Here is a 27,788-nt window from a genome sequence, read left to right as displayed (position 1 = left end):
TTAGACCTTTAAGAATTGAAGCATGTTATTTTGAATCAAAAAGGCACAGTCAAAGCTTTTTTCACCTAATCAGATAGCAGTTTTCACAATCATTCTGCCAATATGTCAAGCAAAAATTATTTAATTAACACAGCAATCTTTCATTCTTCCTGTACCTGAGCAATGCCCAGCAGGGTAAGGTCACAGTCTTGCAGCAAGCCTTGGGGCAGTTTTGGGGCATTAGAATCAAGCGTTTGTAGAGTAGTAACAGGCGGAGGGGAGGTGGGTATAGCGTTGGCCTGCTCTGGTAAGGTTACCTTGGTTGCTGGAGGAGATGTAGGCAGCTCTGGCGCAGGGGTAGCAGCAGGATAGTGGGATGGTAAGGATGGTAGGGATGTTGGGGGACATGAGGTATGAGAGGGGCTGAGGGGTGTTTGTTGTGCGGGACAAACAGCCTGGGGTGGTACAGTCTGTTGAGCAACAGGTGTCTCAGTGTGTGTCTGAGTGTGAGAATGAGCCTGTGTCTGAACATGTGTCTGTGTTTGGGAGTGGGTTTGGGCCTGAAAGCTGGTTTGTGTGTGTGTGTGAGCTGGTAGCATCTGCTTGGCTAGGTGTTGCGGAGAAGGAGGAGCACCTGCCGCAGGATGACTATAGAGGGGCATGCTCCTGTTCTGCAACTGAGGCCCGGCCACATTACTGGGGACTATCGGCGCAGCAGGATGATTCACCAGATGTGAGGCAGGTGAACACTGTGGGGGCAGCTGACTCTCATCAAGGGGCAGTGCAGCCTGATTAAGAGAAAGTGCTGGTTGGATTGGAGTTGGGATGGGTTGTGCCAGCAACTGAGCCTGTGGAGGAGGTGAAGCAAGTGGTTGCTGCGCTTGAGAAAGCTTCTGTAGTTGCTGGAATTGCCCAGTAGACTGAGGCTGGGAGATGGGCTGAATGACTGAAGGGTCACCTGTGGCTCCTAGGGGCGGCTGGTGGGCCGGAACAACTGGATGTTGTGTTGTTTGACCCTGAGCATAGGCTTGTCCAGCCTGCTGCACAGGAAGGGAACTGCCAATAAATTGTGCAGGATCAACGACAGAACTAAGACATTCGGTTGTAGTTCCAAAACTTCCAGCTGGGCCAGGAGACAGAATCATCTGCTGATAGTGCCGGACTGGCTCTTGTTTCTGCTGCTGTTGTGTAATATGAGTTATATCCTGTTGTACAGATGGCATGGATTGGTGGGCAGGCTGAGGGACATACTGAGGTGTCAAAATGCCAGCCGCAACCTGAGCATTTACCTGTGCTGATGGCTGGCCTTGAGCTTGTTGCTGGAGCTGAGGCTGCATGGGTACTGGCATTTGAGCATTTTGCTGAACAAGTGTCTCTTGTTGGATCTGACTGGGGATTGTGCCTATTACACCTGGAGCCTGGACAATAGCTTGGCTTTGTTGGCCTATAATTGGAACATCCATCATTGAGCCCTTACCGTGTGGGGTCTGGAATTGACCAACTGTCTGCAGCAGAGGCTGGATTGATGGCTGAGCAATTACCTGGCTCGGTGTGGGAGTGGCAGGTCCTGGATAACTCTGTAAGGGAATTTGCTGGGTGCAGATGGTCTGAGTCTGTCCCTGGATCACTGCAGCTGGAGGAGTCACTTGGGCCCCAATGGTAGCCTGAGTTGCTTGAACTGTGGTCTGGGGTATGAATTGGATTGGGAAATTGCCCTGGTCCTGGATAAGAGCCTCACTCTGACCTTGCTGGGTAAGGACTTGAGCTGGGACAACAGCACCCGCCTGGACAGGGATCTGCGTAGTCTGAATGGCCATGGGGACCTGGGTTTGAGTTTGGTGCTGAATCATCTCAGTGTGGACTGGAGCTCCAACTGGCATATTAGAATCCATTACAGAGGTGTGGGGATGCTGCTGGATTGGTGCAACTTGCTGTTGTTGCTCAACTACTTGCTGCTGTGTGAGATTGGGATGAGGTTGAAACTGAGTGGTTTCTAGTTGTAAGATACCCTTGTGCTGTATATCAGCTGGTTGCTGCTGAATCTGCTTCTCGCTGTTGCTCTGTGGAATAGGCACAGTCTCTTGTTTTTCAGTTTGCTGAAGTTGAATGATGGCGGCTTGCTGCTGATGCTCCTGAATCTGTTGCTGTATCAGAGCCTGTTGTTGCATTCTCTCTGCTTGTTGTTGTTGTAACAGGACATGTTGCTGTCGCTGTTGTTCTAACTGTTGCTGAAAAAGAGCTTGCTGCTGCTGCTCTATCTGCTGCTGAAGTTGCACTTGTTGTTGCTCATGTTGCTGTTGCTGTAGCTGAGCTTTCTGTTGCAGCTGTTGCTGTTGTAAAATAGCCTGCTGTTGCAAATGCTGTTGTATTAGTGCTTGTTGCTGTTGCTGTTCCATTTGTCGGAGTAAAGCTTGCTGTTGCAATTGTTGTTCTTGTTGCTGTTGAGTCAACTGGGGTTGCTGCTGCAGTACTACTTGTTGCTGCTGTTGTCCACTAAGCTGCTGCTTCTCTGGTTCATTTTGTATTCCAGCTTGGTGTTGTCCAATTTGTTGATATAACTGGCTTTGCTGCTGTTGCTGTTGTTGCTCTAACTGAGGCTGTAAAAGTACTTGTTGTGGTTGCTGTTGTTGTACAAGACCTTGCTGTTGCTGCTGTTGAACAAGACCTTGGTGTTGCTGCTCTTGCTGTTGAATAAGAGCCTGCTGCTGTTGTTGATGAATAAGTAATTGCTGTTGCTCCAGTTGATGCTGTTGTAGTTGGGCCTGTTGGTGCTGCTGCTGCTGCTGCTGCTGCTGCTGAAGCAATATTTTTTGTTGCTGCTGATCAAGCTGTTGCTGGACATATGTCTGATGTTGCTCAGGCAATAAAACTTGCTGTTGTTGCTGTTGTAGGAGTGTTTGCTGTTGCAGAAACTGTTGTGGTTGTATTATGGTCTGCTTACAAGGATCCCCTGTTGGTTGCTGTGTGTAAGTCTGTTGTTGCTCCCCTGTTTGTGATAATGACAAAGCTTGCTGCTCCATACCTGTTTGTGTAGGTAAAACTTGCTGCTGAGGAGTCGTGTGGACAGGAAGAGGTTGCTGAACGTAGATCTGTTGTTGTGGCTCATGCTGAGGTTGCTGGACAGCTGTGGCTGAAATGCTCAGTCGATGTTGTTCTGTCGGTGGCTGAGTGGCACTAACTTGTTGTTGATCGAGCAGAGTGGCCTGGGCCTCCATTTGCTGTTGCGATTGTTGCTGGAGGGTGGAGGTATGGGGATCCATCCCTATCTGTTGTTGTGGGACAATAGTATGCTGAGGGATCATGACGGGCTGTGTTTGCTGGGGTGCAGCATGGGGAATGATGTCAGTTAGCTGCATGGGAGTGGCAGGGGGTTGGGTTTGCTGAGCGAGGGGCACAATGGTCCCCACTAGTCCAGCAGGATCACTGACGGACATGGATGTAGCGAGGACATTAAACGGAGCTTGTGGGGAAGCAGGGGGTATGTATGACTGTGAGGGGGCCAATGAGCCATGGGGAGTGGCAGTTTGAAATGAATCTGATGGGAATGTTTGTGACTGCTCAGTGATAATGACAGAATGATGATTGGAAAGAGGAGGGAAAAGAAAGTAGTAGAAAAATTAGGTAAGAGTAAGCTTTGGCAAAGAGCATCAATTATCAAAACAGTTTTCACAGGATATCCCACAGGGTTTTTATTAGCAGAGGTGGGCTGTGTCACACAAATACGCACAGCTAAAATAAAAACTTAGCCATCAGGTTAAACAAGCAGAGGAACTATTTCACAGCACTTTAAAAACAATTACATCTTAATCAATTACATCTTGCTAACAAATCTCCTGGGGGACACCCTGTGCAGCACACGGTCAGATGGTCAATCTCAAAGGATTATGAGGATGATTTGTGGCTGGGTAAAAAGTTATTTCAAGAAAGATAACGCAAAATGTGACAGAGTAGTGGGACCATAGCTTTACTTTGATTATAATAATGTTAAAAGGTGTAGCGCAAGTGTAAATGTGGCCCTCATGTTATTACATATGAGTATTATCGCCCTTTTCACCTGATAATATTGTTGAGGGACATTTGGTGATACCTGTGGAACCATGGTAACGGGCTGAAGAAATGTCTGACCAACAAGTCCTCCTCCACTGTGGCCTATTGACATACTACCACTCTGGCCAATAGGCACATTTGAGACACTTCCACTCTCACCGATGGGGTGCATTTGAGGATGAGCCAAAGCAGCGGCGCTCTGTAGTGCAAGAATATAGTTAGTGAACAATATGATTTAGCATTGCAGTGATTTAAAATGATTACTGATTAATGGTGGGAATTATAGATGAATAGAAAACAATGCATAGACGTACGGATGCCACAGGGGGGAGAGTAGTCTGGGAGTGGGCGTATGAATCCCCTTGCTGAGAGTACGCCTGGCTCTGTCCACTGGCATAAGATTCACAGCTGGCAGACCCGACACTCTCACCTGCAGAGTGAACAATAAAATAAAATAAGGAGCAATGTAAACTCATATCCCTCACGACACATTTTACATTAGTAGATTCTTCCACCATGCTGGTTGCAAAGCAGTGATGTCCTGATACCTTACTAATAATCTCCTGGCGTATGAAATAGATGCCAAAGGGGTATACTCTACCTGGTAGACTAAGGGCTGTCCCACTGAAAACCTGCTGCTGCCTAACATGCTGGTCCACTTCAGGCAGCTCCTCAGACTCCTGCCCTCCTCCTCCGCCACCTCCTGTTTGTCCAGGCGCCACTGGCCCCAGCGAGGACATGCAGGGTTGATGAGAAAAGGTGTAGGAGGTGAGAGTGGAGTCTCTTCTTTCTTCATAGCCTTGCTGCTGCTGGAGGAGCTGCTGCTGCCGACGCTCCCGTGACTTTTTGATCAGATTAACTCGGTCCCGGATGGATTTTCCCACCACCTTAGCATCGCTCTCATGGAAGAATCCAGACTTCACCTTGGAGAGAGAGAAAGAGAGAGAGAGAGTTACTAATGAGTGGAGGTAGGCTGTGGTAAATTTAGGTCAGAAGGAGGAACCATGAAAAAGCTGATAAATGAGCCGAAGGATTTCATACATGGCCCCCAGGAAAAACTGTTTCTACTCGTCAGAAGTGAATTGTGTCTCACCATCTCTAGAGCCACTTCCTCAGCGCTGTCATTCTCCAGGTCATAGCTGAACTCGATGGCCTCATTGTCTTTGTGCTTCCCCTTCAGCTTCTTGGGCTCTTCAACCCAAATACGGAGAGCTAGGCAGTCCTGTGTGCCTGTGTCCTCTTCTGCCAGCTCCACCCGGACCCCTGTGTCCTCCCCGAAGAATGCGTGGTTCAGGAGGTCTCGGATGGAGAGTCTGTCAAGGGAAATATAACACAGGAATGGTGACACAGGCACTAGTATGTTTCTTCACTGCTGGATTAGGAATTCTGACAGACAGAGTGCATTATGTCATGTTATGAAAGTAAATCCTGTTCACCTCTGGCTCTTGCTCTGACGAATGCAGCCTTCGATGATCTCTTTGATCTCTGGGTCATTGACTTTATCAAAGCTGGCTGGCTTTATCCCCTGCAGAAAAGAAATGGAAAATTAACAGTAAGTAACAGCTGTAAAAAAACAATCAGAAGTAATACTTCACACTACTTGAGAATAAAGTCTGCACATATCAAATTGACTCAGTTATGCAATAAAAGAGACTTACGCTTGTGACTTTGCGATAAATCTGAGCAGCGTTTTGGCACTCAGAGTAGGGGTATTCTGAAGTGGCCATCTCAAGCATGCACATCCCGAAGGCGTAGACATCCACAGACTCATCATAGTGCTCCTCATACATCTCTGGAGCCATGAACTCCGGGGTTCCTGTTATGATCAGATGATTGTTCACAGTAAATAGCAAGCGAAACAGCTACAATAGTGTTTTAGTGCTTTACAATCTGTATACTGTTACATAAAAACTGTCCACACAGCACTTATGCCTAAAAGTAAATGGAGAAATTTAAATTCAATTGAAACTCTGATAACAACTTTCCTGGCGTTGTTCTTGCTTCCTGAGTTAAACTTCATGGAGCTAATGGAACTCAGTGTGTTGCTTAAGTTGGCTTAAAGAGTTTTTAACATTAAGTGCTGTCCACATGGATTTTAGAGTGACTCTGTCAATAATAATCTATATCCCTAGACACCCTTTTTAAGAATCGGTATAGTGCTGAATCAAAGGAAAAGAGTATTTATAGGCCCTCACTAAGTGTGCTGATGCAGGTACATTCCAGGAATAGTTCTCCAAAGTACTCGGTCTAATTATGGAGCCTACCTATGACACTCTTGGCAAAGGAGGTCCGCATAAGAGTGGCCAGCCCCAGGTCACCGATCTTGACTGAGCCTGTGGGGCCTGTTATGAAGATGTTGTCGCACTTGAGGTCTCGGTGGACTATCGGAGGAGTCCTGGTGTGAAGGAAGTGAAGGCCCTTCAGGATTTGCCTACACCAGCTCCTCAGGACCTTGGGTTTCATCACCTTGAAGCGCTTCAGATAACTGTGCAGGGGAGAGCAAACGCAGGAGAGGATTGAGCAGCACTGCCAAATACAGCTCTGCGTTTATATTTGGTAAAATCACACAGTAAATCCACAGCTACTGGTTTGCACTGTAGCCTGAATTCACACGGCTACAGATGACTGTACTTCCCTTTAGAGACACTACCTTCAATTTTCTACACCATATAGAAACTTAAATGATGATGTATACTATACATCAGCTTGTGTCAATTAGAGACTATGGCTAAAAGATTCTTTATCATACACATGTCACAGCTTACGTCTTAAGTGTTCCTGAAGTCATAAGTTCAGTGACCAGTACGATGCACTTCTTGCCGCGGAGCACGGACTCCCAGGAATCATAGAAACGGACGATGTTGGGGTGCTGAAGCCCCTTCAGCATCTCCGCCTCCTCCTTGAAGCGCTGCTGCTCCGCCTTGGTCAGCTTGCGGTCCTGAGGTGAGAAATAAACACATAGTTATACGGCATGATTGGGAACATTTGTTTTCCTACAGCCTCCAACTGCTTCATTTGGTTCCAAAGCTTTCCAAGGGAGCTGCAATACAATCCTGTTCATCGTGATTTTACCTGTCACTCCACAGCGTTCACTAACACCTGCTGCCACTAGATGGTACTAGCAATACAGAGATTCAGCCGTGCTGAGACAACACCCAAACCTGAGCTTCATAAAACACATTTGTACTGCATCTGCCACAAATCTACAGTATGGCGGACAGAGCGGATGCAGCAGAAATTCTCTTCAATGACATGGACAGCATCCCACAGGAACAGAGACAGCCATTGACTCATGTTAAACATTGTGTCACAGGTTATTTAAAGGGCCTTATATTATTGTATGATATGCAGACTAGATTTTGTGTTTTGCACTGAGAAAATAGTGTCTTTCTTGTCTTGTTTTACTTGTGTAATCTTATTTATCTTTATGAGCTTTTCTGTTTTCTTAAACTCTGGGTGCTCCCACCCATTAAATCTGCAGTATTCAGACAAAAATACACATATGTTTACATTTCCTGAAGTCACTGGGAAATCACATTTATGAATATCCAAGTGATGCGATGGTGATATAATTGAAAGAATCAGAGCTATGTTCAGAATCAAAGCAATTCACAATGGAGGAAATCCTGACTGTCCCTGCTGAGGCAGTGTTTATTTTTAGACATGTCACAAGCAACTGTCGTTGTTGGCTACCTCCATGTGTACAAAAACCAAAGCATTTTACGCCTGCTGTTGTTTGACCTTTACTGACCTTGTGACCTGTTGTGTGAGGACATCATCAGATGGTACTGAAAGCTTGAAATGGACCACTCTGAGAGTTCAAAGCATTTAATAATTTATGTGACAGCAAAATTTCAAAGAAAGATCAGCCGAAACGGTGTGCTGGACTTCATATCTACGAGGGAGTCAGGTGGCAGCCTTCGCTGTGTCACAAACAGACCTCACTATAAATAGAAGGCATCATAACACTGACTTTCCACTGATCAATTACATTGATTTTGGGCTTTTTGCTTTACGCAAAGCTCCCCAAAGGGAGGCGGTGTGCTGCAGATGTGTGGATGTAACCAAACACATTGTAATGTAATGCAGTTCACTATCCCTACATATACCTTCACACTTATTTTGTGCCTCTGCTTCCCGTCCCCCGTGTGTCTGTCTTTCATCTCAGCAGAGATCCTTCACTCTGTCTATACAGGCTCAGCAGTGTCCTTTTCTGGAAGTACTTTTGGAGGCAATCTCTCCAGCCCTCCCCTCCCAACAGGACAGAAGTATCAACAGAAAGGTTGCTCCTCTTTGTACTATTATGGCTGAGAATAAGTTGCCCATCCTCTACCCTCATGCTCTCATTCCTTTAATGCCAACTCCCTTGAATTTTAATGTGCATACATACCTATGTAATTGCGTGTCTACCTGGCTGTGTGCAGGTGTGTCTAACCATGCTGACATCTCAGTGCTGCCTGTATCTACCCACATCTACACGTGTCCTCTTTCTGGCTACATTTTGTCAGCGGTTCCATTTTGATGCGTTTGTCGTCTGTCTCACTCTTCAGTCAAAGCATCACTCTCCCTCACTGTCTGGTACGGTGTGAGACAGGCTGCCAGTCTGTGTGTCCCTGTCTGCTGCCTCCTCAGTGTCTATTGTGTCTCCCTCCGAGTGTGGCATCAGACAGCCTCCGGGTGGGCAAAGTTCAGATAGAGTTCAGTTAGAGAGATTCTGTCTAGACAGACTTTACACAAACCCTTTCCCTTTCCATCCACATAGCCACTCACCGCTCGCCCCTGCACATCGATATTCACACAAACAGAGGCTCAACAACAATAAAAGCATGATGATACATGCTGTTCAAGTATGTAACAGTTCTCTTTACGATGCCAAGACTGCGTAACACACCCAAGTATAATAACTGGTATCACGAGGCCTCGCTCATGCTAAGCTATGAGACATATGTTATAGAACACTACTCAATAAACTCTTGAATAATAGCGCAATAATCTGGTATCGTTTGCCTCGCTACATTAGTTCAGCTTTGGCACAATAGGGACTAAAACAACCACAATTGACAAACAAAACAGCCACAAAGTAGAAGAAAGGACACACTGTCTCTGAACCATCAGATAAATGGAAACAGGGAAGCAACAGAAAAACATAGACTGAAAATGACAGAGAGAAAGTGCAGCTCAGGAGAACATGACGCAGCGATGGTGACTAGCCCAAGTCTTTCTTCCTCTAAATCAACCTGGCTGTTCTCCATTTCTGCAACCTGTGAAGTAAATACTTCCAGCTTTTAGACACATAGTTTATATGGAAAAAAACAACCATAATCGTTCTCATAAATATATATAAATAAATGCGAATTGAGCAATATCACACAAGAGGGAGTGATGTTGTACTGAATATCATCACGGCTGTGATTTGGTCGTAGGCACGTGGCTGCAGGCCGAGTGCGGCAGATAAAGTGTTTTTTTTGCTGTCTTTTTTGCTCCACCAACTCAACTAGTTCTACAACTTAACTGAAACTGGACTGTTGTTGCCAAGCAACCCAAACATTCTCCTACACTCTGTGTCTACAGGTTACCACAGATCAGCTGTTTTGTATCATCTGTTGGTTTTATCATCAACCAGTTAAACGAGAGTCTGCTGTGTTATTCAGAGGTACCTGCTTGACTAATGTAGTCATACACACGGTGTGTCGGAAACCGCATACTATCATACTAATCATACTAAGCGTGATGTAAACTTGAGTATGTCATGCGTTCCCATCTCATAGTATGCAATTTTATGTATGCGAGAAATGCCCTGATGTATACTAGATCGGCTCGGATATTTGAGTATGAGACGGAAGATCACCGTACTCAACCGCCCAAAAATGCATTGCGGCAATTCAGCTTCTACTATGGTGGAGATGGACCGGAGATCAGACCGGACATACGTAAACGATTAAGTCACGTGATACGGAGAAGACGACTCTGAGTATGATGCCACCGGCATCCTAATAGTCAGGTTAGTAGGCAGTAGGCAGTACATACTGTTTGAGTATGTAGTAGGCAGTACGTTAGTATGCGGTTTCGGACACAGCAACAGTCTCTTGTAATGTCAATAACATATATACTATACTTGGTTCTTTGTATGTACTGTGGGTGGGCAACTTGACTGTACTATTTTCTGTGCAGAAAAATAACCCCTGCCTATCTTTCGACAAGGAAAAATGTGAACATTGTGTGAATAGTTTATTTATTTCGTTACTGTTTTTATTGTCAGATTTTTTAAATCTTTTTATTGCCACCTACTTTTTTATCTTTTTTTATTGCTTGAGTACTTTAATTTAATTTGCCTGTTTTGTGAGCTGCTGTAATGAGTAAATTTCCCCTGTGGGGATCAATAAAGCTTATCTTATCTTATCTCAACAACTAGAGCAGTGTGATTGGTACTCTAACACATGCACTTCTATGCACTTAGCCACTTCTTGCTCAGCCGAGTTACTTGTACCAAATCCGTACATTTTCCCTCTGTGTGGTTGCCATGTAAGCCACATCAAAGGCAGTTTTCCAATGCTGCGTGATGAGACGTTTTATTGGATCCTGAATTGAACAAGAACGCCAGAAAATATCCAATCCAAGACGAAAATGATGTTCACTTTCAGTTGGGGTCTGTTGATTTAGCTCTAAGGCCATAGCTTGCTGTATTGTTGTATGATATCGCGCAATTGTGATTAAGCTTATTCTGGCTACAGATGGTGGACAAACTCTGGATGAACTCTTAAGCACCCTTTGATCCAGTTTAACAAAAAAACTTTTACAAACAAGTATTACAAATCTATTATTTATATATATTTATTCATGTATTATCTACATATATATATATATATATTTGGAGAGTAACTGTGATGAAAAAATCAATACATTAGGCGCTCCTGTTACTTTGTCCACACCTGCATAGTCAGTAAGCTCACATCATGTTGTTGTCACATGGCGCCCCTCTGACACGGCCTAAGTCCTATAACTTGGTAAACAGAGTAAGACCTACGACCTGGTCGTGCATCAAGAGTTTTTTTTGGACCAGACATCTGGTGGAGCAGAAGGTCAAGCAGCAGGTTAAGTAGCCTCATAAAACAGGAAGTGGACAGGATATGGCTTACAAAGCACATTTGGTAGATGGCAAGAGGCTAGGGTCATGAGCGCCAACGCACGTGAGCGCTAAAACATCTATTTTGGCAAAGACTGCACGAGTATCACATATCATACAGACTACATGATGAACAGGCTTCCCTGGATGCCTTCTTCTCTGACGGAGGAGCGTGTCTCAGCTACTGAGGGAAAAACAGGGCTGCTTTAGGGTTAGCACTGACAGGAATATAGGTGAACATTATTCTTGCTGTTTGTATGAGTGTGTATGTCGTGTGTAAGGCTCTGCAAGCATGTCAGTAGCTAGGATTAGATTACTTTAAGCTACAACAGATCAGACTAACAAGATAGATTGCTGGTCAAGGGCTGGCCCTCACGCCGGATTAGAACCCCAGGCCAGTGGGCCAAGTTCACTACACTAAACACCTCAGTGGCAACTTCAGTGTCACAATAACTAGCCACAAGATATCAGTTAAAGTAGATCTAAGAAACACATTATAAATAGAAGTGTAAATATCTGTCTTAATATGGAAGGGTGGCCAAGGTTAATTAATGGACGGCAATGCTACCATACAAATTAATCAGAATATCTAAACCCAAACATTCACATGTCATAATGTTGCCTCAGATTTATTGATTTCTGATTAAGCTATACAGTTTCTGTAAGTGTCGGGTGGTAAAGAATTGATCAGTAATTGAATCTTCTGTTGAATTCACAGTTAGCTAATGTGGCTACAGCCCGAGGGACACTCGCCAACTCTCTGTGCCCCAGTTGAGGATGTTGGTTGGTGACTTTGGTTGGATCGATTCCATCCCCGTCTAGCCCATTCAGCTGTAGTCCATTTAATGTTGCCTCTCCTAATTTGGATCACCCATCAATAGTCTGTCTTTGCTTTGAATGGTCTGACCAGACTGGTGGCTCACAACCAGAAAGGGGTTGGAAAAGGGTGTGTTGTCAATTGTTTGGAGGGGGGAAGAAATGGTAAGAATGGTTAAGGTACGATTGTTGTACGATGTCCTCTTGAATACTTTAACCTTAGCCTGCAATGATTGAAGGATGGGAAAACAGCTTTTTTTCTGACTAGAGGCAGCTGGCAGCGACAACAGACGCTCTCTCAACCTTGTGACTGGCTCAATTATCATGACCTGCCGAGCTGTGGGTCTTGACCATGCATAGGTAAACAAGAGGTCTAGATTTTGTTTCACAGGGGCAGCACATTGAAGTAAAATGTGACTTTAAACCATGTGAAAGCCTTAACTATCCTTAATAAGGATGAGCCTAAGAAACATGGCATAGTGTTTGTGGTAGGCAGCCTGCTAAGCTGGGACTTACACCGACCAGCCAAAACATTATGACCACCTGTCTAATATTGTGTAGGTCCCCCTTTTGCCGCTAAAACTGCCCTCCCATTGCTCCGTGATCCAGTTGCTCACATGCCCATCGAAGGTGCTTTTGACAGTGGACAGGGGTCAGCATGTGCACCCTGACCTGTTTGCGGCTATGCGGCCCCTTACGCAACAGCAATACGCAACTGCGATGTCCTGTATGTTGTGACACCTTTCTATCTGAACCAGCATTAACTTTTTCAGCAGTTTGAGCTACATTAGCTCTTCTGTTGGATCGGACCACACAGGCCAGCCTTCGCTCCCCACGCGCATCAATGACCCTGTCGCTGGTTCACCATTTGTCCTTCCTTGGACCTACTTTCTGTGTGTACTAACCACTGCAGACCGGGAACACCCCACAAGAGCTGCAGTTGTTTTGCAGTCGTTTAGCCATCACAATTTGCCCTTGTCAAAGTTGCTCCTATCCTTACTCTTGCCAATTTTTTGTGCTTTGTGCTTCCAACACATCAACCTTGAGGACACGAGGTTCACTTGCTGCGCAACATATCACACCCACTGACAGGTGCCATTGTAGCAAGATAATCAATGTTATTCACTTGACCTGTCAGTGGTCATAATGTTATGTCTGATCGGAGTATTCTGCCAGCATAAATGCAAGCGGCGCTATAAAAGCACATTACACCCAAATATCTAAGGTGGCAATCATCATCATGGCAACCCTAAACGCTGCTCTAGTGTTTGCAGTCCTACGAGTGTGGCATGGCTGGGTAGAGCTGAGCCGAGCTGGACCAGTCTGGGATAACTGGGTTGAGCCAGTCTGGTTTCTGCTGCCCGAGTTCTGCTGTCTGTGCAGGGTTTTTGTTCCAGCCTCACAGGCACCCACTGTAATTAACTCCCCTGGATCACTCTGCATGCTCACTCACACAGACAAAAAGTGATGGAGGGAAAAATGGAGGGAGGCTGAGAGAGAGGAAGAGAGGGACAGAGGCATACAGTGGCATATGTTGACACAGACGAGTAGAGAGCAACAGCTTGCGCACAGAAATGTAAAACATGTACGAGGTAAAAACACATCCACGGAGGGCGACGGAGGGTAAGAGTGCTAGCATGGGAGATATATAGCGCTGCCCTTTTAGGCGCAGAATTCCCAGGGAAAGGGAAAGGAAAGAAGAGCGATGGTGTCCGCACTGTGAACTTTAATTACACACTCTTTCAAGCTGCATTTGGACAGCTAATCCCCTGGCTTCCCTCTCTTTGTGGACACAGGAGGAGAGGAGCTAGGTGCTCCCAGGCTGCAGTCTCACAGGATAGCCGCGTTAGCATCAAATAGTACAATGTGGTCTTTTATGCCATTTTACAGCTTTATGATACATGGGCACAATATTTCCTATGCCTACAGGACCTGCTCTTGTAATAAATTGTTTAATTTAAAAAGTTACCAGAGTGTAAAGAACTGAGTCAACTTATAAAAGTGTTTTTTGCACAATAAATAAATCAGTTTAGACAAGAATATTACTCTCATCATCCTTACATAAGATCCATCAGCACATCAATGCTTGTGTCAAGTCTATTATTTATAACACGGTAAGCTGATCATATCTAATCTCATTATTCTAATTACTAGTGTTCATTTTAATGCCACCCTGCATTTAACCTGCGTAAATAGGGCCGATCATGTGACCAGACTGACTAGAACGTTTCCCTGAATGCAGCACTGGATCCATTTATAGGCGTGTGACCTGGGCGCTGTGTACTGTCTGTGTGTGTGTGCATGTGTGTTTGCGTACGTCCATGTGTCTCCTTGCATGTGGTAAGTTAGCATTAGCTACGCGACTGCTCTCTGGGAGGGATGCCACGGTAATCCTCTGTTTGGCTGGCCGTCTCCCCCCGCTGTCTCTCTCTCTCTCGCGCTTTTTCAATCACCATCACCTCCTGTGTCTCTCTCTATTCTTTCTCACACTCTGTCCCGTTCCCTCCTGTTTGAGGTTTTTTTAGAAGCTCAGTCTGTTTTTACTTTAAAAGGCTTTTTTTATCTGTTTATACATAAGACCTAGAAAAATATGCATGGAGTTTCTTTTTATGAGCTTTCAACCAGTGCTTGACGGTGCATTTCCTGGTGCTTTGTGAAGACTGTCCATGAGGTTTACTTTAATGCATTTGTGGAGACAAAATTGGATAACACAGATTCAATATGGGTACCCAAATGATATTACGCCATCTGTCTTTTCATTTTGCTTTATGAGCTTAGCTTTGTTCACAGGCCTGAGCCAAGCACACAAACAAACTCTGCAGGTGTCGTGAAAGAATGCTGCCTGGTAGCATTTCATAAATACATTAATGATACTCTTATTATTGAACGTGAAACAGTACACCTTTGCAAACAGAGCATATCAAGTATTTGAGTAGGACTGAACAGGAGCTGTGAGTGTGATATGCCAAGCTGCTGACGTGACGCTGATTCAGTAGGTGCTGAGGGTAAACCCAGAGAAGGTGATGGGGAAGCGCCGGCTGCTCCTTAGTCCAACAGACAGAGCCTGGTTCTTAAGGATTAGTCGAGGCTCTTGTTTTGGAATTAGCTCCAAACCAAACACATGACTGACTTTTCTCGCACAAAGCCGGCAGTCAAATCAGAAGGCTCGCCATAACACTGCTCTCTATTGTGGGGCCGAGAGTCAGAGGGATGCATTTCTTCTCTCCTCCACAAGTCTCGTCTCCCACCCTGAGTTCAATTCGCATCATGTAAGAATGTTTCTCATTACTTCTCATGATGTTGTCTACGTCATGTAAAGACTTGGACAGTGCTCTTGTGTGAGACGTTCATTACATGTCGTGATTGTCCTCCCACTGCAATGTCAACGCATGACAAAGAGCTTCTTACACCTACATCAGTGTTCCTTTTTGTGTGCCCACAAAATGCATACCATTCAGAACTTCCCTTTCACGAGACTATTTCCATGTCATACCTCATATCATCACACAATAGACAAGAATAGGCGGAGACTATAGCTATACCCCGACATGTTTACAGTAGCCCTTATGAGACATGATGTTAGACTTTATAATAAGAACACGTAATGTAAGAAATCATTCAAAAGACTGAATGACAAACATCTTCTGGACATTTCAAGAGTCAAGTTTCATTGATGTAATCCCTCGTATTAAATTTCCCTGAAATATCATGAATGAATTACTCTTATTCAGGCTAATACCAAGAAAGCTGCTTATAATAGGATATCCTACCAAGACAAGAAAAAGCGCTGACAGCCTTTGATTCTATTATTCATAACAGGCCTAGAAAAGGCAAAGCCTCCACTTTTACTTTGTGCTGTCAGTCAGCGACAAGCGATGCTCCTCCCTTTCACCCCGGTCTCCACTGAACTGCAGTCGCGCTTTATGAATAGCAAGCAGACAACGTGCTGAGATTTCCAGATCTCAGCAGAAAATCTCCCGGGACACATCTGATGTGAATCGCTTCAAAAGAGCAACATGGAGATTAAAGCGCTCCAAAGCGCACTAATTGAGAAGTATTATTTGTTGATATAAAGTGTTTCCAGTTACCTCTCAGGGCTGTGTACACGTTTTCCAGTATTTCAATGCACTAATTATTCGAGGTTTATTTAATCTTGCAGCTAAATGTTCGAGCTAATGCAGAATTTATTATTATGACTGAATATCAGAAATCATGGTGAGAAAAGGGAAGAGAGCAGCTCGTCTTACCTGAAGTTCACACCAAGCCACTTCCACCCACGTCTCCGTGTCCAAACCTTTATACACGGTCTTGAAGGCTCCTCTGCCCAGTTCAATGTCAAATTTGAGGAACCTGCCTCCAGGAGAGGTGGCCACAGCTTTCATCTCTGCCTCCTCCTCCAGCTCGCGGTCCCTCTCCTTCCCCCTCTGGGCGGGCGCGGAGGAAGGAGCATCCTTGCCGGGCTCCTGGCTGGAGCTGGGGCAGGATGGGTCGTGGCCCATTGCAGCACAGGATGAAGCAGCTCCTTGCTGCTGGGCACTGCTGGTGAAGACTGAGTCTGAGGAGCACAGCTCCAGGTGGGGGGCACTGTGGGGTGCCTCTGGGGGCACCTCCACCTCATCGTCCTGCTCACAAATCTCCACACTCTTCCTGAAGAAGCGCTTCTCCCTCCTCAGGCGTTTCTGGCCAGTGTCGACTGTTAATGAGGGCGTGGAGAATGAAATCCGTCTGTCTGGGTTTTCCTCTACTGCCTGGCTGGCTTCCCCTCCTCCTCCTCCTCCTCCTCGGATTCCTCCATCCTCTCCCCCTTTCCTCTCCTGAGTCTGGGAGGAGGGGAAGTCCGAGGGGGTGCTCTGTGTCCTCTCCCTCTGTGGGTCGGCCCTGCCCTCTCGCTCCGTTTCCTCCTCCCTCTGTCCATCAGGTTTCTCCGAGGAGTCCTCGGTGCCTGTGGGCTCTCCTGGGTCGGTAGCCATTGGGAACTCCCACTCTTCCTCCTAGACCTCCTCCTCCTCCTCCAAACCTTTGCTCCTCCGTCAGTCCCCGTCTCTCTCTCTTTTTTGTGGTCACCCACTCACCACTGCTTGTCTGTCAGGCTGTTCTTCCAGAGCTGCAGGTGACTGAAGGCCGTCCGCGGGTTAAACTGATGACCCTCTCCTACTTTTCCTCCCGTCTCCGTCTCCCTGTCTCCTCTGTTAGTCGACTTGCAGGGTCACAGGAGGGTGAGACCACAGCTGTTAGAAAACGGTTTCCTTCCGCACTTTCCTCCTCACCATCTCCTACATTATCTTTAGATCCCACTTAGATGAAGAACTAATCAAAGTAAACCACACATCTCCAGCTCTTTGAAACACACACTAAACCAGGAGTTTGTTAAGCCTGTTTGGAAAGCTGCTGTGTTTTTTCTTTCAAACTGTTGCGTGAAGATCTTCAAGTAAACCCTGCAGGACAAAAAAAAACAATGCATTAATATTCAGACAGTCAGGGGAGAGAAATATGTTCCTGTTGCTGCCATATTTGTTTCTCAAGCAAAATGCAGGTTGGATACTGTTGTACATTTTACTAGGTAGAAGAAGAGTTTTAAGTGATTCAACATCTCCATCCTGTAAGGCAAAGCACGGCTAATCCTTGCAAAGAGACGCTGTATTTCCCTGGAGAATTTTAAGTGTTGATTGTCTGTTAAACCTCAGCTAATGCATGTATCCATTTAAGCTTGCTATAGTTAGAAAAATGCTGCAAACAAGAATCGAAACTTAATGTGCGTACATTCTTAAGAGCTCCATAAGTGCCGCAATGTTTCCAGCAATCAGATACAAGGAGAAAGAAGTTCCATAAATGGTCTTTTTCCACAGCAGCTTGAGGTTAGTAATTAGATAATGTTAACAAATCCAGTAAACTCTGCACCCAAACTTGTGCCCGTATATGGCGAGAGCATCCTAAAACCCCATGCAGGAGAGCATCTTTGTTATGGGCAAAACTTTGACATTTAACCCTCAAAAAACATCAATCGTCTTCATCAAACTTCAAGTGCACGTTTATCAGCGTCTTGTGACTTAAGTTGTGTTCAGTGGCTCCATTAGTCGACAGAAAGCTGCTGTTAGGAGTATGCGATCCCTGCATTAAATATGGATGATGAACTATGGGCCGGTGGAGTGTGAATAATTCATACAAGGAGGGATTGTCGAACCGTGCTGAAGTGACTACCACACATCTGCAAAAGAGCTCATAAATATACACAACTTTGATTATGATTGGCCCCATTATCAACCAGCTGCATGACTCAGTGTAAACCCAGTCGAGCATTCAGGCAGAGTGATAATAGACGGTATTAAATTGGCCCTCGGTGTTATCCTCTGCCAGCAGAAGGTGAAACTGAACACAGCTGGTGTCCTCTGACATGGCAAGATCCCTGCGATGCTGTAACTCATTCACTGTTTGGGTTTGTGGGCATTTTTCGGATGACATCTTTATCTTCTCTTCTCCTCTATCACTCTCCATCTGGCCTTCGGTATTATATCTCATCCGCCTTGTGACAGGCAGTGATCACTCAGGCCTGCGTCAGAGCCGTTTTCATCAACACACCGGACAGTCTGAAGTTAATCTGGAGCCGATCTCTGAGATACGGGGTCGGCCTGCCAAATGCGGACGCAATAAAGCCCAAAGTCATCATTTATGATTAAGCAGCTGAGTTTAAAGGAAGAAATGTGGCTGTCCCAGAGTGCATTGGTGCAGCAAATGAAAAGTAAAAAAGTGCACACTGGGTCAGGGTATTAACCCACTTAGCATATTAGTTCACAACTCAACACATATTACTTTACAACTGAGCACGTGGGACTTTGTAGAGCGACTGTATGCATCGACCCCTGTCTTGAGTTACAGCACTCCCTGGCTTGAAGCTCGCCCACGAGGACCACACATGTACAGCCGCTGAAATGTCTTCTTCCCCGACAGATGCCGGGCTCAGTCAAAGTCACAGCAGCAGGTCTAGACTTTTCTTTTTTTTTCAGCTTTAATGAGTGAAGTCCACCGTGACCACTGGGGGCTCGTCTAGTGGCCCACTGAAGCTGTGATCTCTTTTATTACACAGTCATTAACACTTTACATCAAGCCCGTTGTCTCTCCAGGCTCAAAGAAGAGGGCTCTGACATGCGATGCTAGTAGCTGTCAGTCAAAGTGCAAACACAATGGGCTGATATTAGACCAACTGCTAGGAGGATCCTGAAGAACAAGAGAGACTTCCAGTTGGGCAACATTCCCGAGACACAGGCACAGGCTCTAAGAGACAAGCTGTAATTAGCATTTAGCTTGTAGCCTCCCACCACACACTCCATACCTAATACCTAGAGCCACATGAGAGGGAGATATGGTGGGTTTGGGCTAATTTACCAGTTAACTAAATAACTGACTTCATTATTAATATGTTTAAGCCTTTAAATCCAAATGCCACAGAGTAATCCTGCTATTAGCGACCTTACTTGACTTTTGTGTGTGTTGTCATTCTACCCAACCCAACTGAAACAACAGGGTGTAACTAACGATTATTTTCTGTTTTTTCAATGAGTCTATAATAGAAAAATGCTTGAAAAAAGGTTAAGATGTTTTTTGTTTTTTTTACATTCAATCTTAAGTGTTGAAGCTCTTGTGAGGCATTTTTTGCTGGTTATGAAACAGACTGAAATTACTTCTGTTGACTCTCTAGGACCTACAAAAGTAAAACCATTCCATCAGCTGCAAGATCGATTATTTCCATATAGTTATAATGCCTGAAACTGCTGGGGGGGGGGGGTAGGTGTCAGACAAAGTGATTAACTGCACGCTGCCTTTGTTTCCATTTTGCAGGGCAAAGATTTAAGTGATACATATGACTGTTAAAGAAAGCAGGATGAGATTTTCTGTTAGAATCCACCACTTAAAGGTATAATAAGTAGGATTTTCCTAGAAAAATAAAATAAAGACTTTCCCAAATATAATATAATATAAATCATCAATTTTCGGCCTCTATACATGTGTGTTGGTGAGTGTGTTGGACCCTTGTGAGACCCTTCCCTCGGTATCTATTCTGTTGTTTTGCTTTGCACGGGACGTTTTCAGGAGGGGCGCTGTTGTGGTTCCCTGAGCCAATCACAGCGTATAGGTGAGTGTGGGAGCGGTTCAAATTAGCAACTGGCCACATTCAGACCGGCAAACACGCCAAAAGAGCGATGCAGAGTTGGCCTTCTTTCTGTTGGACAGGTAGGTGCTTCAAACTGGATAGGACAAGCTAACCAGCGGTTAGCATGCTAGCGCAAAGGTAACCGGCAGTTAGCATGCAAGCGCAACAGTAACCGGCAGTTAGCATGCTAGCGCAACGGTAACCGGCAGTTAGCATGCTAGCGCAAAGGTAACCGCTGGTTAGCATGCAAGCGCAAAGGTAGCCATGATGCTGTTGGTGTTAGCTCGGGGTGGTGGGCATGTTCTCGCACGATAGAGTGAGAGTGAGATTCTGGTGAGGAAGAGCCCAGGAGGAGGGGCCCAGTTTGACTGTGTTGTTGACGAAATGCTAGGAAAAATCCTACTTATTATACCTTAAAGTGTGAACAGGACAAAATCAGTAAAGATAGAGGCACAGCTTTGTCCACAGGCGGCACCCAAAATCAACACAAACCGAAAGTTACTCAGAGGTAACTCAGAGCTTTAAACAAGACAAACAGGAAAAGCAGCAAATCCTCACGCTTGGAGGAGCCCGGAAACAATTTTGTTCAGGTTAATTTAATGGTTAAACAATTAATTAAGTTATTAATTATCTAAATTGTTTCCATATCCAATCAACTACTTTTTTAAGCCCTGCACTAAACCTAAATAACAGAGAACATGTCTTATTGTGCACTTAAGAAACATTTTCTGCATTATGGTAACCCAGAGGGGACATACTGTAGTGTACAGTGAGTCTAAAAAGGTAAAGGCTAACAGGATGTGGGGGACATAAAGGGGGAAAAACAACAGGCGATAAAGAGAGGGAAGTTGCCCTTTAAACAGGAGCTTATTCGCCCATGTCCCCAGGGCAAGGAGTTCCCATGAAAGCCACATACCGGACAGAGTTATCACAGTACATCAAACACGCTCAGCCCCATCACTGTCTCTCACACCCGCCTAGTCTCCCTTCCAAAATACACACACAGATACAGAAATAAGACACACACCGGCAGCTAACATCAAACTTTGTGTTGCACTTTCTTTATGCTCTTTAAAAACACAAACAGACACATTTAAAGCAAACATTTCCCCGCAGCCAAACGGCATCTCCGTTTTCAACGAAAGAATGCAGGAAGGAATTTCCTGACACCGACCGAATGAACAAGCAACGTGCAGAAGTAATAGAGTACAAAAAGTTGCATCAGAGACAGGGACATCTTTCTTCCGCAACGACACGACCCCGACGCGCCCCGTATGTCGAGTTCCCATGTCAGAATCATTGTCTGCTCATTTTTCTATCAGAGCTTGTAGCACATGAGAAGTGAACATCTGACATGCTGCACTCTGCCTGCCCTCCAGGCTTCTGTGGAGAACACCTGCAGCTGCCTAATCATTTCTGAAATGCGCAGCGAAAATCATTGTGACACCTTTTTTTTCCACGGCTGCCAAAGATGAGATTTCCATTCTATTCTGCAAAATCCAGCTGAAGGCCGTGTTTGTTTTTTCTCTGGAACTTTTTTGTTATCTGTGCTCAAAGTTATGAGATGAAAAAAGCAAGATTCACATGCACCTGCTGTTGCAACAAGAGTGTGCACATCTCCTACACAATCTATTACTTTGAACGCAACAAACACGTTGCAGTCCTATCGGCCTCCTACACTTTCTATATCCTTTACTTCATGGGGATACACGCATTAATCCCCGGGAACCAAACGGCCGCTGGAAAATTAGGCAGGCAGACAAAGGAAGAGCCAGTGTGTGTGTGTGTGTGTGCGTGTGTGTGTGTGCAGACAGTGCCTTTTTTTGCAATCGAGGGGGACGTGTAGATGAAAAGAGTGAATAAAAAGTGGCGAGGGGGACAGGAAGGGATTGTGGTTGATGGGAGCAGGCGGACAGCAGAGTTTCAAACAGAGAGAGAGAGAGAGAGAGAGAGAGGGAAGGAGAGATGGAGCGAGGGGGGCCGGCTAGTAGAAGGGGTGGGAAAAATGTGTGTGTGAAAGAGAACAAGAGAGAGATAAAGAGAGGGGGGTGGCACAGACAAAAAGGGGGCTGGGGGGGATTTTGCCTGATAAAATATGTGCCAATGTTTGTGTGAATGAAAGCAGTGACTATAGCTAAATTTCTGACCAGAACAAAAGCAGCTACAGTTGTGTGTGCAGAGAGGAGAGGTGAGGATGAGGAGAGGAGAGGAAGAGGAGGAATGCTTTTAGTGGTTGGAAAAGGTTGAAAACATGAGGTGATTACATTAGCATGGGAATAGTTTCCGTTGGTATGTCCAGCGTCACAGAGAGAGAGAGACCGGGTGCAGAGGGCCGAGGGGGAGCAGGGTGAGGGGCTGCTAGGCTGTGAACCTGGTACCGTAAGATGCTCCTGCTTTTGTTATAAATGGAGCTCTAACAATAAATCTATTGATCACTCAACATAAACTAAACTATCAGCTAATTTTGTCAATCAAATATGATAAAGATTTGATTATAATAGCTTCTAAATTGCACAGGTTTACTACATTTTTGTATTATATCGATAACTGTGTATAATTTGTAAAATAAATAAGGAAATTTCCTGATTTTATTGCCACTTTTAATGTATGAACTAATTGATTTATCTTTCTATTTCTTTCTTTTTACATCACTATATTTCTTTACAGCTGGGCAAAGTTATCCCAAAGCTCAGTTTGTCTCATTTTAAAGAGAAAATCCAGTGTAAACATCTCCATGTGGTGTTTTTCATGTGCTACGAGACATATCAGGGACAGCATAAGCAGTCTGCTTTTTAACTGCAGTGTCCCAAGGACAGGCTGAACAACACGTCTTCAGATTGGCAGGTTTGTGACGTCACAAACCTAAGGAGCCAATCCCGTTAATGGACGGGATGACGCTATGCATATTAGGGATGGGCATTTCAAGCAAAAATACTATTCGGTATTCACTGGGAACTATTCGACTTGAAGCTTCGCCCCGTTTTCAAAGCTGCCGTATAAGGACGTATCTCTGCTGAAGTCACCGGCACCTAGCTCTCATGCTTTCTTCTTCTCTTGTCATTTAATGGCGGTGCGCAAACAGCTTTCAGATGCGCTACAGCAACCATCTGGCGGGAGTACCGCATTACAACCAGGCGCTGGTAAAAACAATAGAACAAATATATTTTTAAGATGAGATAATATTTGCATGAAATTCATGACTCATCCCTAATGCATATCATTATGTGTAACCTATGGCAACCACTTCGGCGAAGCACGAGCCAGCTGTAACCGTCATCATCATTTCTGCAAACTCATTACTGACTACTAACGTTAATGTTGCTACTACTAATTACTACATTTCAAGCTTGCTAAGTTTTAACAAGTTGCCACTAAACGATGGCAGACACCTGTTTTGTTTTCAGCTTTAATTTTACTAAAGGAGAAACGCAGTACACAGTGGGCGGGGCCTATGCAGATTCAGGAAGTTTATATATCAGAGACAATTTATTATTTCAAACAGAGCATTTTATATGTCTTAAAATATGACTGGAGTTGCTCTTTAAGAAACATTTTAGTTTTAAATGAATGTTAAAATAGCTTCCAAATGTACATCACTGATTCTATGTTAAATAACAAACTTTAAACTGACTGAAGCATCATCGGGTATATCGTCGGGTGTGTCTGTAAAGTTTTGAGAGCACAAGTGGATTATCAGCGATAATGCACATGCTGCAGTATTTTGTTTCTTCTTCTTCTGCCTGCAACAGTAGTTTCCATATTGTCCCTTTATTGTCCCACTAGACAGAGCTTATACAAGAAAAGTGTCAGGAGGAAGTAGAAAGTCTCAGCGTCACTCGGCTGTGCAGTGGGAGGTATGTATGAAAAAATGGGATGAATTTAGGCGACTGAATAATAATAATAAACCCCCTCAGTCCTGCTGTCTAGAACTATCCTCACCATCTTCCTGTAACAACATTTCAACACATGAGTAATGCAACACTTGAATCCATTCCTATTTCAATTCAGCATAAGTCCCACAGAGATTTAAAGTGGAGAGGGAGGCTGAGTGATGTGAGGAGACGGTGCAGTGGTAGCACAAGGTCTGAGCGCTGCTGGCCAAAATTCAAATGAAGTCAAGTTTCATCCACTCTGAAGATCACAGGTTTTCATCTGAAGCCTGCAGCTCAGCTGTTGACCAGAGCGGCAGATGAATCAAAGCCCATGTCGAGTGACCCTGCGGTATGACGGAGGACTGACTTCTGTCGTACAGTCGCACCAGGATGTATCACTGTTAAGTGGCAGGTGTAAAGCTTCAAAGAGCGCCTTGTAAAACAGGAGGTGCTCAGGCTCAAACTGGTATTGTGTTGCACGATAACAATTAATTACAATGTTCAAGACGAACACTGTGCAAAAACACAGCAAGGAACACGAGCTAATGCTTTACTAAACACATCAGAAAGAATAGTTGTTACTGCGGTTCAAGCTAAGAGGAATCCTAAGTAAACTAAATGAAGAAATATTGAAAATCGCCCTGAAAAAAAGCATAATTTATGTGAATCCAGCGTAGTCATTTAAGAGCAGCATATGTGCAAGCGAACCAGAAAAGCAAATGTAATTAAATCTGCTCTGATTACTCCTCCTCCCACTTAATGATTGCACGAGTTGGTTCAGCACATGTTGCTTCCCTGAGCGTCTTCGGTCAAGGTGGTGTTTTGAAATCTGATGAAAAAATATCAAATGCCGGCCGCTAGAATCAAACACACAATGATTGTTCTCGACCCATTAGGGAAACTCAAGGCTGAAACACAACAGGGACTTTTGTCCAATCCAGGTCAAGCATGGGAGAGCGGAGTGTAGGTAGCACACACACAGTACTGTTCACTCAGAGAGAGAGAAACACACAGAGAATATGTGTTATCTAACCCCCCTTTTTGTTCTCTTTCATTGCCCTCAGCGAGCAGAACCGGCCCATACTGAAGGATTCCTCTAATCCAGGTGAGAGAAAGGCTCCCTAATCAGCCAATGATGAATCAGGATTACATGTTCCTAAAGTAGCTTACTACTGCTGCAGCTCATATCAGCATCTGAGCCCCTCTTATTCCTGCAAATGGTCTCTGAACTCTTGGGGATGACGGGGCACTCAGAGATCAGCAAAGTGTTGATATTAGTAGTTTAGTCAGCCTTTTTTAGGGAAGGAAGCATCAACCATAATGTTTAAGTACACCTCTATTGCTCCCATTGGCACTATGGATATATCTATACAATATTAATATAGGAGTTGAGAGGTAATGCTGAAATGTATACATAATTAATAGATCATATACATAAGGATGGAGCTGAAGTTTGTGATTGATTTACAGGATTGTTTTAATGTTCTAACATGCATATTGTGAAAATAACTCAGAGCAAAGACACCATGATGTGACTTGTCATGCAGTAGCCACTGGCTCTGAAGCAAAGTGGAAACGATGTATGTTATTTATAGGATACAGCATATAGGCAAAGGCACAGAGATGCCTGGATGTGCGGGCAGTACAGCACAGAGTGCAGCTATTGGCTAGCTGGTAGCTCAGCTGACTTTAGAAACGCCATGCAAACGGTGAAAGACACAAGAGTACAGTCACAGTGCAGGGCGAGAGCACAGTGACTGACACCACCACAGATCAAATATTCCCAAACCTCCTGGCCTTTGGTGCCCCGAGCACAGGCAAATCATTCAAATGATGGGCTGAACAGTTGTCTGAGGGCCTGTCAGCTACACTGCTTGCAGCTCTGCACTTGTTTTCAGTGTTTTTACACAGCATCATTTATGTTCAGAATAAAGCGCAGCCATGGAGAACATAAATACATAATGAGCTATCTACTAGACTGAAAAAAACATTAATATTGTCTCCTGAGGACCACAGTGTTGAAATTGCTATATTCTTTGCAATTAAAAATAACAACAAACACAACTCACCAATATGTGACATCGTAGCTCGTCCGTCCAGCGATATATCTATTTAAAAACGAGCTGCTGACCCCAGTTAGCTCGCTAACTCACTGATAACTGGATTCTTTATTATTCCTGTAGCTTTTTACAAACGTTATTAAACGATTTACACTGAGCTTTCTGCCTACAAAATTATTTTACACCCACTGAAAAAATACATTTACAAAAAAAGCGTTAGAAAAATGCCGCTTTGTTCTTCTCTTTACATTTTATGCGCTCGCCGCGGTATTATCGGCTTGAAAATCCCCACCGGAGACGTCGAGCCTCGGTCTGTGTGAGAGACGGGCACGGAGCACTTGGTGTACGCGGTCCAATTCAGACGATGTTCGCCGTTGGTTTATAGATTTTCCCTCACGCTGCTCGGTTAAACGGCTCCGAGTTGTGCGACCGGCCATTCATGTGTACCCGAATATTATCGGTAACTTATGTACATAATTTACAACGCACGAGTCCAACGGCCTTCAGCAGGTTCTCGTGTGTACTGAGCGCGCTCTGCTTGCCCGTGTTCACTTGCCACAGGGCTCATCATCATCCTAAGGACGAACGAGAACGACAGTTCGCCAACTCCCCCACGAGAGGGCAGCAGAGTCACATGTTTATTTCAAGGCCTGTTACGTTGCTTGGATGCTGCTTTCAAATACCCCTCGTTAGTTTCAGTTCCGAAACATCCGTCGTTAAATCTAAACGACTATGTGAATCGTTATAATTGACAATTAAAAGCTTGCAAAGCATTTTGTAACACATTTCTATGGTCATTTCTATTATTTTAGAGACAAGATAAATGATTATATTGATCAAGATCAAATTCAAATCTTAAGTAAAATGACAGCGTTATTAGCAATATTATCAGGGAATGCTCTTGAATAAAACTCAATGAAGAAAATTGCTTTTGTGAAGGTTATCTAGTTAAATTATAATTACACAGGTAGTTGTAGTTTTGCTGTTGTAGTTGGTCATGAAGGCTGTAATTTTAACTATTTAAAATGTTGTTTGTACTATAACATTATATAATAAAATATAACTCTAACCCTATAAAACATTTTATGTAAAATCTAAATCAAACAGTTATGCTTACATATAATAGTTAAATGTCTATTATCCTCAGAAATGTAAAGCAGTAGAATACTAAATTATCATGATGCAGAATTACTTAAGTAAATAATATGAACTTTATACTTTACTTAAGAACAGAAGCCTACATAACTAAGAGTAGTCTACTTGGTTACTTCTCCCAGTGTTTGTTTGTAATGTTTAAGTTTCTTTTTGTTTGTTACCTGTGAGTCAAGTGAAGGAGGTTAAATAATTTCCCCCCTCAGATGAGAATGGCTATCTTTTTTGAACCTCTGCTGTGGCAAATTGGTTCCACTCAAAAAATAATGTAGAATAAATGTTGTATATCTTAATTCAAATCTGAATAGGGACATGAATAGAAATACAAAGGTAAAGAAGAGTAAATTTATGAGCAATGAAGATCAATAAACTACCTATCAAACTACCTTACCTATCAGTGCTTCGAACATCTTATATCCCACAATGTTTAAGAACATTCAACTCATCCATAAACATAAAACTCAAATGCACAAGTAACACTTGAAGGCCCCATAATATAATTCAATGGAACAATGAAATTGATCATTTTTGTCATTATTACGCGTCAGCCCAAAGATTCAACGAGCAATGCGATTGTATGTTGTGGCTTAAAT

General features: G+C 44.2%; 1 protein-coding gene across 4 annotated transcripts in view; it reads right to left on the bottom strand.

The window, feature by feature from the left end:
* The window catches only part of wnk3 (WNK lysine deficient protein kinase 3), a 36,913-nt gene extending 10,365 nt beyond the window's left edge, over positions 1-26,548 (bottom strand). For 2 of the 4 annotated variants that reach the window (XM_069659590.1, XM_069659591.1), the window contains exons 1-11: positions 26,053-26,548; positions 16,213-17,400; positions 6,792-6,964; positions 6,291-6,511; positions 5,685-5,842; positions 5,463-5,551; positions 5,120-5,339; positions 4,628-4,949; positions 4,341-4,456; positions 4,034-4,225; positions 156-3,533 (exon numbers count right to left, since the gene is read on the bottom strand). In XM_069659590.1, the coding sequence (XP_069515691.1) occupies positions 156-3,533; positions 4,034-4,225; positions 4,341-4,456; positions 4,628-4,949; positions 5,120-5,339; positions 5,463-5,551; positions 5,685-5,842; positions 6,291-6,511; positions 6,792-6,964; positions 16,213-16,935 (5,592 nt within the window). In that variant the 5' untranslated portion in view covers positions 16,936-17,400; positions 26,053-26,548. The remainder of the gene's footprint in view (positions 1-155; positions 3,534-4,033; positions 4,226-4,340; positions 4,457-4,627; positions 4,950-5,119; positions 5,340-5,462; positions 5,552-5,684; positions 5,843-6,290; positions 6,512-6,791; positions 6,965-16,212; positions 17,401-26,052) is intronic. The other 2 variants (XM_069659592.1, XM_069659593.1) reach the window with 2 other exon arrangements.
* Positions 26,549-27,788: the final 1,240 nt, after the last annotated feature.

This window comes from Semicossyphus pulcher, unplaced genomic scaffold (assembly GCF_022749685.1).
Source record: "Semicossyphus pulcher isolate SPU_LCO1_2020_fin unplaced genomic scaffold, fSemPul1.0.p SCAF_13, whole genome shotgun sequence".
In the NCBI taxonomy this organism is placed as follows: Eukaryota; Metazoa; Chordata; class Actinopteri; order Labriformes; family Labridae; genus Semicossyphus; species Semicossyphus pulcher.
This window is presented reverse-complemented; position numbering and strand designations above follow the sequence as displayed.